Genomic DNA, 18,971 nt, shown 5'->3' on the forward strand with positions numbered 1-18,971 from the left:
GTATAAGTTAAAGATATTATCAGAGAAAGCTTTTCATTTTTTTTTTTTTGCGGTACACGGGCCTCTCACTGTTGTGGCCTCTCCTGCTGCGGAGCACAGGCTCCAGACGCGCAGGCTCAGTGGCCATGGCTCATGGGCCCAGCCGCTCCGCGGCATGTGGGATCTTCCCGGACCGGGGCACAAACCCGTGTTCCCTGCATCGGCAGGCGGACTCTCAACCACTGCGCCACCAGGGAAGCCCCAAGCTTTTCATTTTGATAGTAAGAATTAGACTCTAATGTTGCACAATTAAGTATAGAATTCACTTTGCAAAAACTGTTATTATCATTCCTTTATTATTATTGTCAATAATACAGATACAAAAATAAGAGTGACATCAAGTAACGTAGTACACCACAGTCTTAATGTGATTCAGTGTCATTAGACGTGAAATGTTAAATGACTTTGCTAACCAATACTTTCCTCACATGGGCATTACTGGCAACTGCAGTAGTGCTGTTTGAATAAAGAGTGAGTCACACACTTGCCTTCAGCCTAGTCATTAGCTTTCTCTGAGTCAAAAGAAAATACAATTAACTAATCAAGTAAGGCTTTGGTCACAAAATATAGGTTTTGCTTTTTTAAATAGTAGGTTGTCTAGATTTGGAAGATAGAGGGTTAGAAAGTATGTCAGGCAATCTCTTTCTGATTTTTTGTGAGAAAACAGTTATAAAACATGAGAAATGGATAGGATTTACCTTAAAAAAAATAAGCCCAGTTGTCTTATTTAGCACCCATGGTATACACTTACGTTCATTAATCAGACACACATTTAATTGCAATGCACCCAGTGAGGCCAACTGAGGGGAATATATTCAAAATGCTGCAGATTTATAGGAGTCAGAGAGCCCACTATTAGGAAAGGCCTCCCTTATAAAAACGAAACAATACGAAAGAATATCTCGATAAGAAAGAGCAACTGTATAATTGTCCTATGCTCTTCCACCTTCCCTTGGTTTTGTTTCTCTTTGCTTCCCGAATGAGATACCCCTGAGATACCCTCAATCCTCTTGAAAGGATTGATCCAAGTTTAGACAAACTTTCCCCTCTTGTTTGTAAGAGACAATTCCTTGTGTGAGGAAATACCCAATCTTTCCTGTTATTTATCAGGCACTCAAATATTTGTGTCCTGCCTTTTTATTTTCACATGATTAAACCAGACTGACGTTTTACTTTTATTTTTATTTATTTATTTATTTATTTATTTTTTGCAGTACGCGGGCCTCTCACTGTTGTGGCCTCTCCCACTGCAGAGCACAGGCTCCGAACACGCAGGCTCAGCGGCCTTGGCTCACGGGCCCAGCCGCTCCGCGGCATGTGGGATCTTCCCGGACCGGGGCACGAACCCATGCCCCCTGCATTGGCAGGCGGACTCTCAACCACTGTGCCACCAGGGAAGCCCCAGTTTTACTTTTAAAAAAAAGAAAAGAAAAATGACCACCACCACCACCCCCAAAGGTATACAGCATAAAAATATGTGACTTGAAAATTGCAACAAAGCAAAGAAACTGGCCCCTTCTAAAGTAACAGTTTAGCCCTTTGGGTGGACCCAACTTTACTTGTTTCCATTAGACAGGTATCACCTTCTTTCCTACCACACAGCATCTTCTTGGGAAGCTTGCCTTGGTTCTAGGCAAATTATCAAGACCCTTGAGTCTCTGGTTCAAACCTCCCAGACTCCTAAGGTCCTTCTTGCTTGGTTCAGGTCCCTGGTGTAAGAGATACACTGATTCAGGCAATTACAAACACAGTAGAAATCACCATAATGAGTGATTTAGGCCCAAGATTCCCAATCTTTTCACAAAACTTCATGAATACCTTTTACATATGATATATTTTTTGTAAATCAGAAATTACCAGATTATCTGGTCTCAATCTTATCTCAGAAATTCATATGATGTATTATCAGCGAATTTGAGCTGCTCATTAGCGTGTGAAACCTGGTACTTTAACTCTGAGCCAAAAGCAAAAACTTTATCCCTTATTATTAGTCTGTGTGGCTTTATCTTAGGTAAATGTGCCATTTCCATTATGATTTTTTAAATATATATATTAAATATATTTAAATATATTTAAATATAATTTTTGTGGGCTCTTAAGTATCTTAGGACTACATGTGGAGAATCAGAGGGTTCTAGACCTTTTTCGATAAAGCTAAATCAGGCCCCCCAACCTTTGGTGCAGTCTATATAACATTCTCAGCTGAGTCCCCACACCACGGTAGTGATTTTTGCCGAGATACCATATTAGAGATCCGCAGTTTAACCATTCAACAACCACTTGAGAGCCCGAGTGCCAAGCCCCATGCTGGGAGATGGGACTGCAACAACAAACAAGACCCACTGCCCAACTCTGGTCGCTCAGATTTTAAAGAGGGAGACAGACTATTATTAATGTGGTAAGTGCTGTGACCAGATAAGCATGGAGTACTGTGAGGGGACCCCGAACTTCTGGGAGGAAGTGATAACCAAGCTTAAACCTAGAGGGAAAAGGGAAGCCAAACAAAATATAAGGAGCAGTGTTCCAGGCAGTGGGGACAGTATGCTCAAAGACCTAGAGGCAAGAGGGTGGGGAACAATAATTGTTTAGGAGGCAGACACAGAGCATACAAAAGTATAGCTATAGATAGGGCTTGGCGGATCACATAATAAAGGACCTCATTAAACCTGGACTTGGTCCTGAGCAAGGTGGAAAGCATAGAAAGGTTTTAAGCAAGAGTTGCAGTGCTTTAGAACGATGCACGTGGCAACAGCGTGCACGATAGACCAGAGGGGCAAGTCCAGAGGCCAGCAATGTCTTAGCTCTACGGTAACCACCAGGGTCTATTAAATTTTGTGCTTATCCAGCCACAGAGAAATGGGAAATTCCATTCCCTTCCCAGGGTTTTGTTTTTGTTTTTGAACGCCCAGTAATCCTATTGCATTGTGTTTCACGTATATTTTTGAGCTTTTATGTAAAAGGCTGTCTGTTCCTCCACCTTATTGTTTGGATGGTAAGCCTAGTCTTTGGGTCACAGTCACAATCTGAGTATTGCCAAGCAAACTGGGAAGACTGTCCCATGCATTCCTAAGCTTCTTACCAGATTTCACATTGGACTAAATTTTTAAACCACGATACTCGGTCAACTTATCACCGTCCTCAAATTCTAGGTTTGCCGGCCCAGCCTCAACTAACCCAGGTGCTCCTGAACCCCTCCCACCACATTTCCAGCTGCTGAGCAGGTTATGTTTGCATATGAGTATCATCAGTATGAGCTACCTTTTTTATCTTTCTTTCTTTGACTACTTGTTCTAGACTAGAGTCTGGGGGTGGAGGTATGTACAGTGACAGAGATAAAAGATTGAGATAGTGGGAAATGCAGCCTTCTGTGGAAAGCTAGATTGTACAATTAGTGTGGATTTTCTGACTCCTTGCAATACTGTAAGTTCTGAAGTACAGTTTATATACCTTTTCTGAAATGTGTAATTGTTGAAGCCAGCTTTACATATTTCACTATTAAGTATTCTCTTCCTGTGATGTTAATGACTTACCTGTTTAGAGCAGGTGTTCTTAACCCTTTTTCATGCCATGAACCCGTTTGATAATCTGGTGAAGCCTATGGACTGTTCCTCAGAATAATGTTTTCACATGCATAAAACTAAGTATGCAGGATTGCAAAGTAAACTATATTAAAATACAGTTATTAAGGTATTTTCAAAATTTTGCAATTATGTATATATGTACTTCTTTATTAGCACATAAAATAAGGCCTACTGGTGGTTCTAAATCTATTGGAATTTCAAAGTAATTTCAAACTACTGTTTTGAAATCTCTCCAACATCTGTGATATCTAAATCTGATTTCTATTAATGATAAAGTCACAGTACTGCTAACAGCCCTGTCATTTATTGCCTATGTTCATAATTGAAGGAAATGCTATATTTCAGTTAGACGTTAGTGAAAATATTTAATTTTTTTCTCATCCAAGTTCACTGAACCCCTGGTTTAGAGGTTGTCTAATTTTACTTCGTCGTTTTAAGAGTAAAATATTTTTGTTTGCCTCTTCAATTCTAAATTATTTGGGTTCATTTTACTGTTTCTTGTATGTTTTTCATACCTGAATTATTTTGCAACATTGCAGCAATAATTGAAGCCTTGGATGGAAAGAAATCAACAACTGATTAGAAATGAGAGGTTTCAACCAAAGCTCTTGATAATGTTACCTCAGGATATACCATCATGCAGTCATTATTGGAGCCCCACATCTGATTATTTCATAACAAGTCTGTAAGCATCAATAAAATTTGAATCATCTGCACTAAGCAATATTATAAGCTGTCTTGTAAAAGTGTCTACTTAGATATTTCATGATGAAGTTTATCTATTGATTCCCCATAACTTTTGCAAAGCCCTTTATAGCACTCTATCATTTTAAATGGGTCCTTACAGCATCCCTCTAGGAAAGCAGGATGGGGTTTAACATCTCCATTTTAGAATTGAGGAAACAGTCCCAGAGAGGAGAGGTGGCCAGCCAGGGCTCTCAGAGTTATGGAAGGCACAGGTGAGGAGTGGTAAATATTGAGGCAGGGACTTGGCCTCACCTCTAGGCAGTTATGGAAGCTGATCTCTCAGGTCCTTGGCTCAATCTAGTTGTGGTGCCCACTTAGCATTGTCCAACCCAGAGCCGGGCACTGGACTATGAAGCAGTCCCAGCCCCCAAGCAGATCTCTTTGTAATTATAAACAAACCAAGTCATCCAGAAACAATAGTGTACCCTCCCAGGGTGCAGAACCCTTTCACATATGTGCATTCGCTTCGTTCTAACCACAACACTTTGAGGTAAGTATTCTTATCCCCATTCTTCAGATGAGGAAACAGAGAGGCTGTGACTTGCCATCTTAAATCAGGTAGGTATTAATTTGGCAGAATCGGGATAAAAACTCAGGTTTGCCTGACTCAAGGTGAGGTTTACTGATCTCATGTGCAGAGGGTCTCCGCTAGCCACAGCCAGGGTAAGATGGGGCCCTTGACCATAAGGAATATAGGGAAAGGTAAATCCAGGGTAAGGGGGAGAGTCGAAGAAGGCTTCATGAAGTGAGATTATTGCCTGGTTCTGGGCAAGAAAGATGGATTTAGAAAGGTGGAGGGAGCCAGGAAAACTCACTCTAAGCAAGTGACAAGCTGCAGACTGGGAGAGAGATGTATGATCCATGCAACAAATGATTCAAATCCAACATAAAGAAATCCATAAATCAATAAGAAAAAGGTAAACCACCCATGGAAAAATGGGCAACAGATAGGAAAAAGCCATTCACCAGGGAAGAAATCCATATGACCAATATACTGGGTTGGCCAAAAAGTTCATTTGGCTTTTTCCATAACATGGAAAAACATTGTTAAAATGCAGGTTCTGGCTTGGTAGTTCTGGGGTGAGACCCCATCTCTCACAGATGATGAGGATGCTGCTGGTCCGAAGACCACACTTTTGAGAAGTGAGGGGATAGGTAGGAGTAGAGTGTGAACTTTTCAGCCACCCAAGTCTGCATCCCAGCTATGCTTCCTTTCAACTGTGAACCTTGGGCGAATAACTTATTGTTTCTGTGCCTCAATTTCCTCATCTGTAAAATGGAGATAATAATAGTTCCCATCATCTGTGGTTGGGAGGACTGAATGAGTTAATATACGTAACACATGTAGTACAGCATGTGGCAAAATAGGTGTTCAATAAATGTTAGCAATTGGTGGTGGCCATAGGAATTACTAGAGAAACGCAAATTAAACCACACCGAGGGCTTCCCTGGTGGCACAGTGGTTGGGAGTCTGCCTGCCAATGCAGGGGACATGGGTTCGAGCCCTGGCCCAGGAGGATCTCACATGCCACGGAGCATCTAAGCCTGTGCGCCACAACTACTAAGCCTAAGCTCTAGAGCCCACAAATCACAACTACTGAGCCCACATGCCACAACTACTGAAGCCTGCACGCCTAGAGCCTGTGCTCCGCAACAAGAGAAGCCACGACAATGAGAAGCCCACACACTGCAGTGAAGAGTAGCCCCTGCTACCTGCAACTAGAGAAAGCCCGCACACAGCAACGAAGACCCAACACAGCCAAAAAAAAAAAAAACCACACCGAGATGGGTGTTGGAAAGTCTGACACTTTCAAGACTGGGGAGACAGAAACTCTCACATGCTGCTAATGGGAGCGCAAAATGGTACAGCCACCTGGAAGAGCAGTTTGGCCATATCTGGTAAAGTTGAGGGGCCCCTGCACTGTGATTCTAGATGTATGTGTATGTGTGTGTCTAGAGAGTGTGTAAAAACCAGCCATTGGAATCATGCAAGGCATATTCAGGAAACTGGTTGACTCTGGGGAGGGAGGGAAGGAATAATACAACTGGGGAAATAAGAGACCTTCAATTTTTGCTATACTTGATGGAAAAAGAAGTCTGAAGCAAAAATGACAAAAATTTTAACGTTTTTTATCTCTGGAAGGTGGATACATTATTCTTCCAAGTTTTCTGTATTAAGTTTTTGAAACTTTTTTCCCAGGGAAAGGGAGGGGGGAAGAAGGGAGAGTTTGGAGCAGGTGGGCCAAGGGGGCCTGGTGCAGTGTTGGGTATTGAGTGGGGAGGACGAAGAGGTCCATCTACTGGGGCACCACCTTTCTTCAGGAATGAGTGGAAAAGAAGTTTAGAGAGGTAGATGGGAGAGCTGAAGCTCAGAGAGGTTAAGTGACATATCAGAGGTCACACAGCTAGTGGTGGGACCATTTGGACCATCAGCTCCAAAGTTCCCACTCTTGCTAGAAGTTTACCCAGGTGTGCCATGGCCCAGGCAGGGAAGGGAGCCCAGCAGGGTGGAGGTGGAGGTTGTACAATGCAGCCCAAGTCCTTTTTCTCCTTAATATAACCTGGCTGTGACACCAGGAAGTTCAGGGATTGAGGCACCAGGCCTCTCCTCCATCTTTCCAGGACCCCCTGTTGCCCTTCACTCAAGGGTTCTTGGTGACAGCCTGAGCCCTGGAGAGATACAATGCTGCCAGCACAGCCAGGTGTGGCTGTACCTGGACTGGAGCAGGAGTCCAGAGGAAGGGAAATTTCATATCCCTGAAGAGTCTTTTCATAAAAGAACACTAAAGAATCACAGTCAAGAAAGGCCAGGGCTTCCCTGGTAGCGCAGTAGTTAAGAATCTGCCTGCCAATGCAGGGGACACGGGTTCGAGACTTGGTCCGGGAAGATCCCATGCGCTGAGGAGCAGCAGCTAAGCCCGTGCGCCGCAACTACTGAGCCTGCGCTGTATATCCTGCAAGCCACAACTACTGAGCCCATGTGCCACAACTACTGAAGCCCACGTGCCCTAGAGCCCGTGCTCCGCTACAAGAGAAGCCACTGCAATAAGAAGGCTGTGCACCGCAACGAAGGGTAGCCCCCGCTCGTTACAACTAGAGAAAGCCCGCAAGCAGCAAAAAAGACCCAATGCAGCCAGAAATAAATAAAAATAAAATAAATTTATCAAAAAAAAAAAAAAAAGGAAAGCCAGAGTTGAAGGACATGTGTTGGTCCCAGAATGGCAAAATGGTCATCATGCATGATACCACTCTCCATTCTTATACCCATGGCAGACATCACTATGCAATCACAAAATCCTGAGTCCTGACCTCATAATCCTTCTGAACCTCATGTTCCAGACACTCTCAACAATCAGTTGGAGTTGGCAGGCAAGGTGAAATGCCGATGCATCTTCAGCACATGCCATGAGGGTCCTGCCCGTACCCCTCAGCCCTTTCCATTTCAGGGCACGTCAGCCTAGCTTGCAGCTGCCAACACTGGCATCTCTTTGCCTAAGGCGGGCCAAGGGGTGCCAGGAATAAATACCCTCCAGCAGTTCTCAGCCAGTGACTGGCAAGAACTGGCAAATGCACACCTCAGTTCCCTTACCCTCGGGTGGGGTGACTCTGATGTGCATCTTCTCCCGAAATCCTTAGCAAGAGAAAGTTCCTCTTGCCCACAGTGGGATGAGTGTGATAACACTCCTATTAGTGGAGCCTCACTTCCCTCACTCCCCCGGTGCTTCCTGGGATTGCTCCCTCTTAATTCTGCTTGCCTTCAAAACTGGTCTTAGGTTTGATTATGGGGATCCCCAAACTAAGACATCCTCTTCATCCAGTTCAATTCCTTCTTTTTCTGGACAAGAGAACTGAGACTCGGAGAAAGGAAATGACTTGCCCACGGCAGAGCCAATGGCAGGGCCCGTGTGAGAATCGTGTTCCCCTGACCTATAGCTTAGCCCTTCCCAGCGCTGCCGCCTTCTGAGCGCTGCCGCTGAGTCTGTCCATTCCACCCCCATCCCCTTGGACTTGGTAGTTTATATCCCAACAAAAAAGAAAAGGCTGGTTACAGGTTAGGCAACCCATGGGCATCAGAGGCAGCCTACGTACAGAGGGACCCTCCCTGGAGCCCCCAAGCTCACTTCTGGAAGTGGACACCACTCCTCCCTTGGTCCAGGGCTTCCAACCAGACCCTTAAGCTCCCAGGTTGTTGGTCTCCTCAGCAGAGGGATGAGCTGAATTGGTAGAAGGCATTATTCAGGGAAGCAACCTGCCCCCACCCCTCCCCCATCACAGGCATCATCTCCGGAAAAATTTAAAGTACATGGCCACTTTTTTAAAGAAAATAATTTAAAATTATATTTGCTTTATAATTTTAGTGGGAAATGCATATTCTTTCCACCTAGGTTACATATTTAATTGAACAAACATCAATGAAAAAAAATGACCCCTGCTTTTTAGCCACTGGAACGTTAATCCTGCGTATTTCTGCCTGGATCTTCATGCAGTTGCGGGGCCTGATATCCTCCAGTCTCATAATTGATGTGGAGGAAAAATCACACCCTGAAAAATTCCTGGGTTAATGCCCCCACCAAACCCACACTGTGTGACTTGAGGGCAGTTTCTCCCTCTATGAACCTCAGACTCTCCGCCTATAACATGGGGATGAGAACTCCAACCTTGGAGTGTCGCTGTCAGACTGCAGAGTGGGGAAGGGCCAGGCAGGAGCAGGGCCCTGCTGCCCTTTCCGCAGCCTGGGAGGCAGCCTGGGAGGGGCCTGCCCACAGGGAGGGTGCGGCCAGGCGAGGCCTGCTGTCATCCCTCCTCCAGGCTGCCGCTGGTGACAGGTAGGGAACCTGCGCTGAGTTCTCTGCACCCACCCAGGGCCCGGAGACTGGAGCCGGGAGCCGGAGACATGAACAAGATCTTCCCCCAGGTAAGAGCTGCCCTGAGACAGCTCCTGACCAGGGGGAGCCAACCTCAGGCTAAGGGTGGGCAGTAAAGAGGGGAGACACTGAGGTGACTCCGGTCCTCCACCACCCTGGAGGCTCTCTACGGGGACCCAACAGGTGAACCAGGAACACGGTTCAGGTGATAAGTGCTGGGAGGGGAGAAGAGGCCAAGGGAGAGAACGATCGACATTATGGGAGGGGATATCAGAGGGATCCTCTCCAAGGGGAGCCGCCTGAGCTGGTTTGAAGGATGAATGTTTGCCAAGTGGACAGTGGAGGAAAAGGCCTTCCAGGGCACAGTACAGGCATGGGTGTGGGAACGTGAAGTGGACATGATGAGTTTGGGGCATTCAGCATGCTGGAGTGGGAGGGCCCGTGGCTTCCCCCGAGGCTCTTGGTGACACATCTGAAAGACTTTTCAGTCTGGCTCCCTGAGGCTGGACCTCGCCTCACCTCAGCCCACCCCTCACTCTGTTCTCTTGGGCAGGGGGATGGCAATGCTGCTGCCGCTGGAAGCAAAGCCCTCCCCAGAAGGCAAGGTAAAGGACGGAGGGCCTGGGGCCAGTCCCTCCCCAACGTGGGGCTCCCTTGAAGCTGGACCGTTGCTACAGAGACACAAAGGGGGCTCCCTAAGGCTCCCGCTCTCTCAGACCTCTGTCCCCTTGCTGATGTCCCCTTGCTCCCAGCATCCTGGCCAACCATGATGACAGCCGTTTGTTTAACAGGGTGGTTCATTCTCTCCTTGCACAAGCATGTGTGGAGCACCTACTGTGTGCTGCCCACCTCACAGGCACAGAGCCACATACAGCGCCCCCGGTAACCTATAGAGGAAAGAGCTCTGGAGTCGAGCCCTGGCTCAGAGGGTGGCCTGGTGATTCTCTTTACCTCTGAGGGATAAAATAGGCAGGAGTACGCACTTACTTAGCACCTGCTTTTGGCCACTGGCTCACCTTGCGACCAGGACAGCTTGCTTTACCTCTGTGGAATAAAGGAAGGAAGGAGCACATTTATTAAGAACTGCTATGTGTTTCCAATCTTGGCCTTCATTTGATCGCTTAAGGAAACAGCCCCAGAGAGGTAGCTACTGTTATGTGCCCGGCATCGCAGGGCCTGTTTCAACCCTCAGGACAGCTCTGAGAGGGGCTCCTCTTAGGGGGCAATAACAGATGAGGCAGCTGAGGTGAAGGGAGGTGAAGGTAGCTCAGCCAAGCTGGGATCCCACACGGATGGGAGGAGGGAGGCAGGGTTCAAATTCGAATCAGGGTCCCTCTGGTTGCAGAGCCCCGGTGCCTTTGCTGCTCCACACTGGCGCTTGTTTATTTCAAGCCTGGCTCACGGTGGGCATGATGTGGGAAAATGGCCTCCCTTCCCCATCTGTCCCCTGGGGCATCGGCACCTAAGGGCTTTCAGGCTTTGAAGTGCAGCCTTCATCTGGCCGTGGGCCCCGAAGCTCTCCCGTGACCCCACCCACCCGGCCTGTGCTGCACAAATGTTTGAGGAGTTGGCTGCTTGGCCAACCAGGATGCTGCTTCTTGCCAGCCTTCCCGCTGTCTCCCTGGTTACCTGAGTTTACAAGGGAGCCGCGGACTAAGGCTGCAGGGAATATGGGTTTTAGATTTATGCTGCATCTCCTACAGCATAAATCGGCTATCGTCTCCCTTCCCAATGCATGCCCACTCCGGGCTCCGGACACACAGGGCCACTTGCTGTCCCCCATATGCCATCCAGGCACTCTCTGCCTGGAGTGCCCTCTCCTTGCACCTTCCCGTCGCCTGCCTGTGGAAATCCCACCCTCCTTCAAGCACCATGACACCTTGTTCACGCTTTCTTAACCACACTTGCCGCCTGGCTCTGTGAGCAGCTGGTGTACAAGTATAGTCTGAGTACAGAGTAGGCAGCTCTGGAAATGTGAATGGATTATATGGAAATGACCTGAACTGACCTGAATTGGGCCCTTCCCTTGTTTCCTGGATCTCTAGATCAGAGTATTCAGAAAGTGCCTACTGTGTGCCTGCCTACTATGTCCCCAGGCTGGATCCTGGGGACGTAGATGCATCAGACCTGCTCCTTCCCCCTCTCTGAGATAATTGTGCCCCAGAGGACAGCAGGAGTCCCCACACTCTTCTTTTTACCTGTCTATATCTTGTCTTCTAAGTGCAACTACAAGCTTTTGGAGGGCGAGGGGATCAGAGCTGTGACTGCTTTTGTGTCCTCTACAGAGCAGGGCATCTAGTAGGATCCCAAGAAGACTTTGTTTCATTATTTCACAAGCAAGCAAATATTAAAGGATCGAAGTCAGTTAAAGGAGGAGGACATCACCTATTTCCACAGTACTCCAGATACAGAATGGCACATAGTAGATGTTCAGTAAACATAAATAGTAGCTAAAACCTTTACAGCACTTACTATGTCCCAAGTACTGTTCTGATACAATACCTAGCTTAATCTGCTCAACAACTCTAAGGTAGGCATTATGACCCCCATTTTCCACTTGAGGAAACAGACACAGAGAAGTAAAGTGGCTTTTCATTGTGGCCCAACTGGAAAGTGGTGTAGCTGGGATTCCAATCAGCATCCTGACGGGCTCCAGAATGAGCAATCAGTTGGCATGTGGAAAGGGCACCCATTTGGGCGGCAAATAGGTGTGGATTCACATCCCAGATGCACACAATGTGACCTGAACCTTTTCTTCTCTGAGCCTCAGTCTCCTCATTTATAAAATAAATGTTGTCTTGAAAACTACAAATAATGGCTATGAAAGGCCTGCTTTGGTCTCTGCCCCATGGTGGGGGCTTGATACGCAGGTGTACATCTCTCTCTTCCTCCTGAGGAGACAGCCTCATGGAAGGACAGGAGGGTGAGGGGGGTGGAGCAGAGACCTGGGACCCTCATTCTGACTGCCACTCACCAGCAACTGGACCTGGGCCAGAGACAGGTGTTTGGTGGGGGTGGCCCACAGGCAGAGCCGAGAACATAATGGTGGGCTTGGGAGCCCTCTCCTCCAGGGAAGACTGTCCTGCCTCCACGACCCCAGTGGGTAGGGACCACTAGTAGCGGTCAGGGCAGGGAAACTCTGGGCCCCAGCACTGGCTGCTCCATCACTGGTTTCCCACCCCACACAGCAGACCAGAGCCCTTTCTGCTGCTCGTGCCGAGGGGCCTGCCTCTCAGCCTTCCTGATGCTCCTGCTGGCAACTCTTGCAGCCCTGATTGCCCTGGTCGCCATCCTTGGACGCCCACCTCGCATGCCAGGTCAGGGTGGGCAACAGAGGGTGGGTCAGACTTGTTGGGAGGGGAGGGGGACACAGAGAGATGGGGGAAAACTGATCCTGCCTGGCTTCTCCATGAAATGACTTTTGGACAGTTCCTTAGGGTGCATGTGCAGACACACACAGACACTGACATATACACATCTCTGAGCTTCCATTTGCACATCTATAAGCATGAGCTATTGAGAGGACCCAGCTCTGATGCCACCTCCTCCAGGAAGACCTCCCTGCCTGCCTGGTTTAGGAGCCTTGTCTCAGCTCCCATAACTCTCACACTTCCTCTTCCCCGAGTCTGCCCACCCTGGGTGGTGCCATCCATCTGCATGTCTGCCTTCGCCACGGAGGACAGGGGCCTGTCCAACATATCCCTGAGGCCCGACTTCAGTGGTGAGCCCCAACACCGACCCTGCCATCACGCAGCTAACAGTTTGGAGAGTGAGGCGGATATTAATCCAATAAGTACAGTAAGGCAGGGTTAGTGGGGGCTCTGAGAGTCTGGAGCAGGGCTCTGACCCAGTCCAGGAGTCAGGAAGGGCTCCTTGAGCAGTGAAAGGGGGCTGAGGCATGAAGGGAAAGTGGGATTGATTAGTGGAAGGGGTGGCAGGAAAACCACAGGGAACACCCTGTGCAGAGTCCCTGGGATGGGAGGAAATGTGAGGAGAAGGTCAGTGGACACGAAGGACAGAGCAGTGGGTGGGGCCGAGGTCCAGGGCCTCAAAGGCTGCAATGGGGAGGGAGGTCACCATCCAGAGAGCCACGGGCGGGGATTAAGCTGGGGGCAGGGTGTCAGCAGACCTACCTTTCTGAGAGATGGCTCTGTCGCCTAGCAGGAGGTGCTAAGGGGACAGGTGGAGTGGGGGTAAAATCCACAGTACCCTACATGCCTGAGCATGGGCACTGGGATAGATATGAGCACGCAAGGAGCTGCCTGCATGTATGTACCTGTGTGTCTGTGTGTTTATGTATGCGTGTACGTGTGTGTGCAGGTATCTATGCACATGTCTGTGTATGCAGCTACATATCTGTGTGTGTGTGCCCGTGTGTGTACACGTCTGTATATGTGCGAGTGTATTGATGTATGTCTGTGTGAGCAGCTGTGTGTGTGTGACAATGTAACTATCTCTGAGGGTCCGCCCCCTCACACTAGCTGAGGCAGTTCCAGGAGATGAGCCGTGGTTCACATGTGCACAAACACACAGGCACAAACCCGCTCCCACGTCCAACCTGCACTCATGCGTGTACACATGCACAGCCTGCGGAGCCGGACCTCCCAGTCCGTCTGTCAGTTTCTCTCCCCTAATTCTTTGGGGGAAGCCCCAGGGTTGGGTGTTCCCCGCAGTGGGATGGAAGGGCAGACTCTCAGAAGGATGGACACTCAGATGGTCCCCACCATTCCTGGACGCTGGGGAGGCGACCCGGCCTCAGGAAAGAGCAGAGGCAGCAGCCTGGGTTATTAGCCGTGTGGCCGGGCATGTCGCACCTCTCTGAGTTTTACTTTCCTCATCTAGGAAATGGGGCTAATGATGACACCTCACAGAGGTTTTTGGGGAAACAATAAATAAAAATGTGAAGGCGCTTTGCAGCCCGTAAAGTTGTCCCAGATGTAAGGGATTGTGGCGTAACGGTCCCCAGCCAGCCCCAGGACGTTGCCTCTGACACCTTCACCTGCACCAGGAGCCCCACTGTGAAAGCCACTTCACTGACTTGAGCACTGTCCTCAGGAACTTCCCGTGAGACAGTCATTCAATAAACCATGACTTTCTCTGCATTCTCTCTAGGGTTATTCAAACAGAGACGCTTTTTTTTTTTTTTTTTTGCGGTACGCGGGCCTCTCACTGCCCCGGCCTCTCCCGTTGCGGAGCAACAGGCTCCGGACACGCAGGCTCAGCGGCCATGGCTCACGGGCCCAGCCATTCCGTGGCATGTGGGATCCTCCCAGACTGGGGCACGAACCCGTGTCCCCTGCATCGGCAGGCGGTCTCTCAACCACTGCGCCACCAGGGAAGCCCACACACAGAGGCTTTTATGTAATCTCCCCAACTGTCCTGTGGAGTGTGTGCTATGATCCCTATCTTGCAGAAAGGAACCTGAGGCACAGAGAGGTTGGGTCATTTGCCCATGGTCACACAGCTGGCAAGTGGTTGAGCTGGGGCTTGGACCCCATCTCTGACGCTGAGCCCAGTGTCCTCCCCACTGCCCCAGCCTCTCACCCCAGCTCAGGTGGGGCTCAGTGGGGAGAACTTGGTGATGCCCTTGTAAACACCACCCTTGACCCTTCCGGGGCTCGCCCTGCCCACTCAGGGGCCCAGCCCTGTGTGACACAGATGAACAGGACGGGCTTCCTATGCCACGACCGGAGGAGCTGCATCCCAGCCAGCAGGGTCTGTGATGGCGTCCACACCTGTGCCCACGGCGAGGACGAGGAGGAGGCCTTGTGCCGTGAGTAGTTACTCCAGGGCCCCTTGGGAGTTGCCTCTCCCAACTCCAGCTCTCCCTGCAGTCATACTGAAGCTCGACCACCCCTGAACATACCAGGTACCCTGATGTCCTCAGGCCTTTGCTTATATGCTGCCCTCAGCCAGGAACATCTTCCCCCGTCCTGTCCCACTCACACGCACACACATGTACCCACACTAGGAGATGCCTCCACTCTGTGCATCTCCGTGTCCAGAGAACCTGTGTACAACCCTCAAGGCAGATTTCAAGTGCTACCTCCTCCAAGAAGCCTTCCCTGACACCCAAACTAAATTACGTTCCCTCGTTTGGGCTCTCACAACTCCTGTGCTTCCCTGCACCCCAGCCCTAGTCACACTGGTTGTCACTCTCAATTGGCATGTTTGCCACCCCCATCAGACTGTGAACTCCTATGGGGCAAACCTAATCTGCTTGATATTGGGGCCCAGTGCCTGGTGCAGGGCACTGCACAGAGAGGTATCGAGAATGATTTGCTGAATAAATGATGAAATGAGTGAATGAATGGGAAGGTCTGGTCCCAGACCTTAGAGATCTGACAGTTCTCAAGAGAGGAGCGTGGCACTTGCCACAGAGGAGGGAGAGAGCCTGGTGAGTCGGAGTGGTGGGATGGGGTAGCTTACGGGGGTAGGGTCATTGCATCATGGACCCTCAAGACCAGAAGAGATCTTAAAGGTCATCTAGTCCATGTCCCAGCTCATGCCCAAATCCCCTCTGCCTCTGCTTGCACATTCCCAGGATGGGAAGCTCACTACAGTTTGAGGCAGCTGCTCCCGTCATTGCCTCGGTTTTCCATGGGAACGTCTCCCTTGTACGGAGTTTAGAGCTGCCTCCCAGTAGCATCCTTGGTTGGTTCCAACTCTGCCCTCTCGTTAACCCCTGCCCCCCAAGAACCACATTTCAATCTGTCTCCCATGATGATGCCACTGCATGGATTTGGAGATTGTTTTCTTGTCCCCCATGAGTGTCCTCTTACCCAGGCCACCCTCTGAACTCCCAGTCACCCCCTTATGATTGCTCTTCCCCACTCCACCAGCACTCTACAGAACACATACCAAATGCCCATGTCCCTCTCCCTGGACTGGCCCCAGAAGCATCCATGACACTTCTGCTGGCTCTGGTGAGTCCAAGGAACAAAGGCTTTTCCCCTCCCAAGTCTGGGTTATACCTCTAATGATGTGGCCTGAGTTTGTGTTAATTTTTGGTATACCTGTCACACTGCCGTCTAACACAGAACCCACTTTCAAGAAAGATACTCTGACTCTCTTTCACAAAGCATGTGATCCCACATTCCCTGAGTTCTGGGACCCAAGTGCAAGGCTTCATATTTATTCTTGTTACGTTCCAGTCGGAGGAGGCTTCCTGGAGGTGAAGGAACTTGAGCCTGGACTTGCAGGTGGAATGGTTTTGGACAAGTGTCAAGGAGGACTTTTCTGGAGGGAGGAATAAAGCAAGCAATGGTGTGGAGTGGGAAGGCGCAAGAGCTGAGAAGGGAGAAGTGGCTCTGGGCATTCTATTGGGTGAACAGGGAAAGAACCCTCCTCTCACCTTGACGACCTCCTCCCCAAGAAACCTCCTTTTGCCCTTCCTGGATAGATGGGCAGTGACCCCGAGTTTGACAGCTGCCAGGGTGGCCAGGACAATCTACCTCCAGATAGTCCTGAGGCAGCTGCAGCCAGATGTGGACTTCCTCCTGCCTCATCTCTCCCTCTGTAGGAGACACGCCCCAGAGCTTCCCGGGCTTCCTCGTGGCTCACTGCGGAGACCCCGCTTCCTGGATCTACTCAGACCAAAAGTGTGATGGTATCAACAACTGTGGGGACTGCTCAGATGAACTGAGCCCAGGTAGGGGTCTGGGCACAAACTTGGCTGGGGCAGGTGGCCAGGCAGTGGCCAGAGGGCAGAAGTTAAACAGAGAGAATCTCCAAAGTTCCCCCTGCATCCCCTTCTTGCATCCTAGGAAGAAGTTTTCCACTCCTCCTTGAATGCCTCAAGTGGTAGGGTGCTCACTACCACTCCAAGGGGCTCCTTCTGGAGAGTTATTCTTCTGTGGTGGGAAACTTGCTTTCAGGGTCGCAGATGAGGAAACTGGGACCCAGAGGGCAGTCATGTAAGGAGTATGTACATGGCCCAGCCGGGGTTTGAACCTGGGCTTCCTTCATCTTCTCTGCACCACCCAACAACCCGGTGAGGAAAGGAAGGCAGGAATCGCTGGCCCCAGTTTATATGTAGGTAAACTGAGACCAGAGAGGAGAAGTGACTTAATATGATGAGTGATAGGGAGGGGGCTTGGGTGTAAACCCAGGTTTCCTGACTCTAAGACGAGTTCTTTCACTGCTCCAGAGTTTCCTTTCAATTTCTTCCCCAGTGTTCAACCCACAAACATGTTCTGAGCACTGTTGGGGGCTGGCCTGGTGCCAGGTTCTGCTGGGGCACAGTCAGGAGTCAAACATATGTCCCACCCCCAGGACTCACATCATGATGATGCCAAAAGGAAGTGCTGGGGTCCTGGAGAGGTTTTTTGTGGAGGGGGTGGATAGGAGAAGTAATCATCAAGGGAGACTTCTCAGAAGACGCAGTATTCAAGCAGGCCTTAAAAAATGGACAGGGTTTCAACAGGCAGAGGCTGGGTGTGCAGGGAAGAATGCTGGAGGCCCAGGGTCCAGGGCAAAGGAGGGAGGTCTGCGAAGTGCCCTCAGGGAATCATAAATGGGCTGGTGGGACCGAATCAAGGTGAGAGAGAAGGATGGGAGACTATATGCGCCCACTAGTAACTGAACATTGACTGTCGGCCTGGCACTCTGCCTATCTTCCTTGATAACAACCTTGAGTACATGAGGAAACTGAGGTTCAGACAGAGAGACTTGCTTGAGGTCGCACAGCCTATGAGTTGGGGAGTCTAGATTCTCTCTTCTCCAGGGAAATAAGGAATATAGTCAACCCGTGTCAGATGGGGCAGGGCTGTGGAGGCAATGGTAGGTTTCAGAGCTAAAGAGTGCCCTGGTGCATGGGGCATTCCAGGACAGAGCAGCTGCTCTTCTGTCTTCCCAGTGACTGTGTGCCCGCCCTGCGGCCCTGGCTGGTGGCGCTGTCCCTCGACCGTCTTCAAATATTGCAGCTGTATCCCCAGGAGCCTCTGCCGTGATCACGTGCAGCACTGCTCTGACTGGTCTGATGAGTACTCCTGTCCTGGACCCTGAATGGGTCACCCAGGCCAGAGTGGGAGGCTCGTTTGGAATGGCACTGATAACCTGTCACATGTGCTATGAATCCAAGTACACAAAGGCAGGAAGGAGCCTTCGAGATCATGTAGTGGGATCTACACACAGTTGTCTCTGAATAGGAATTGCCTCTCCTGCTTTCAAGTTTTTCAGCCTCTGCTTGAATTCTTCCAGTGACGGGGAGCTCACTACCATGTTAGGCAACTCCTAACAAAGACGAAGGGAATACGCTTCCATGATCGGAGGCCTGCCTCTGGTGCCGCACAGAGGAAATCTGCTCCTCCACTCCAAGACAGGCTTGCAGATACTGACCTTGTCACCCCTTGGAGAAAAGATAAGTCTTGGGCTTAAACACCAAGCTGAGAATTTAGCCCTTATGGATGGCACATATATGAAATATATGCCACTTCCTGCCCTTTTGGTACCTAAGGCAGATATTCCTGGGCTTGGATGCAGCCTCAGTGTTTTCTCAGCTCAGTAATCCTAGCAGGTCCCACTGATGGATCACATGAGATGCACATGAGACGGGGTACTTGTCATCCTGCCCCTAGGAAGCCACCCCAGGAAGCTCTGAGCTTGAGGAGCCCCTCCCCCACCCCCTGTCCATCCCTTCTCTTCCCAACCACTCCCACCCTCACCCCGTGACCAGCTGCCCAACAAAACAGCCCAGGTTCCTTCAAGTAGGGATTGTATTTTGGTTTCGGAGCCTGAG

At 49.7% G+C, this 18,971-nt stretch overlaps 1 protein-coding gene across 1 annotated transcript; it reads left to right on the forward strand.

Moving 5' to 3' along the window:
- The first annotated feature begins 9,261 nt into the window (after positions 1 to 9,261).
- Positions 9,262 to 18,238, forward strand: LDLRAD1 (low density lipoprotein receptor class A domain containing 1). The gene is made up of 6 exons (XM_030870413.1): positions 9,262 to 9,282; positions 9,786 to 9,837; positions 12,421 to 12,549; positions 14,868 to 15,005; positions 16,755 to 16,883; positions 18,090 to 18,238. The coding sequence occupies exons 1-6, from the start codon at positions 9,262 to 9,264 to the stop codon at positions 18,236 to 18,238; spliced, it is 618 nt and encodes a 205-aa protein (XP_030726273.1).
- Positions 18,239 to 18,971: the final 733 nt, after the last annotated feature.

This window comes from Globicephala melas, chromosome 1, assembly GCF_963455315.2.
Source record: "Globicephala melas chromosome 1, mGloMel1.2, whole genome shotgun sequence".
NCBI lineage: Eukaryota > Metazoa > Chordata > Mammalia > Artiodactyla > Delphinidae > Globicephala > Globicephala melas.

Excerpts from the sequence above, each read along its gene's own strand:
- LDLRAD1 (XM_030870413.1), top strand. The coding sequence starts at position 9,262 with ATGAACAAGATCTTCCCCCAG. Across the intron at positions 12,550-14,867 it reads ACGCCCACCTCGCATGCCAG|GGGCCCAGCCCTGTGTGACA; the intron begins GTCAGGGTGGGC and ends CTGCCCACTCAG. Across the intron at positions 15,006-16,754 it reads CGAGGAGGAGGCCTTGTGCC|GAGACACGCCCCAGAGCTTC; the intron begins GTGAGTAGTTAC and ends CTCCCTCTGTAG.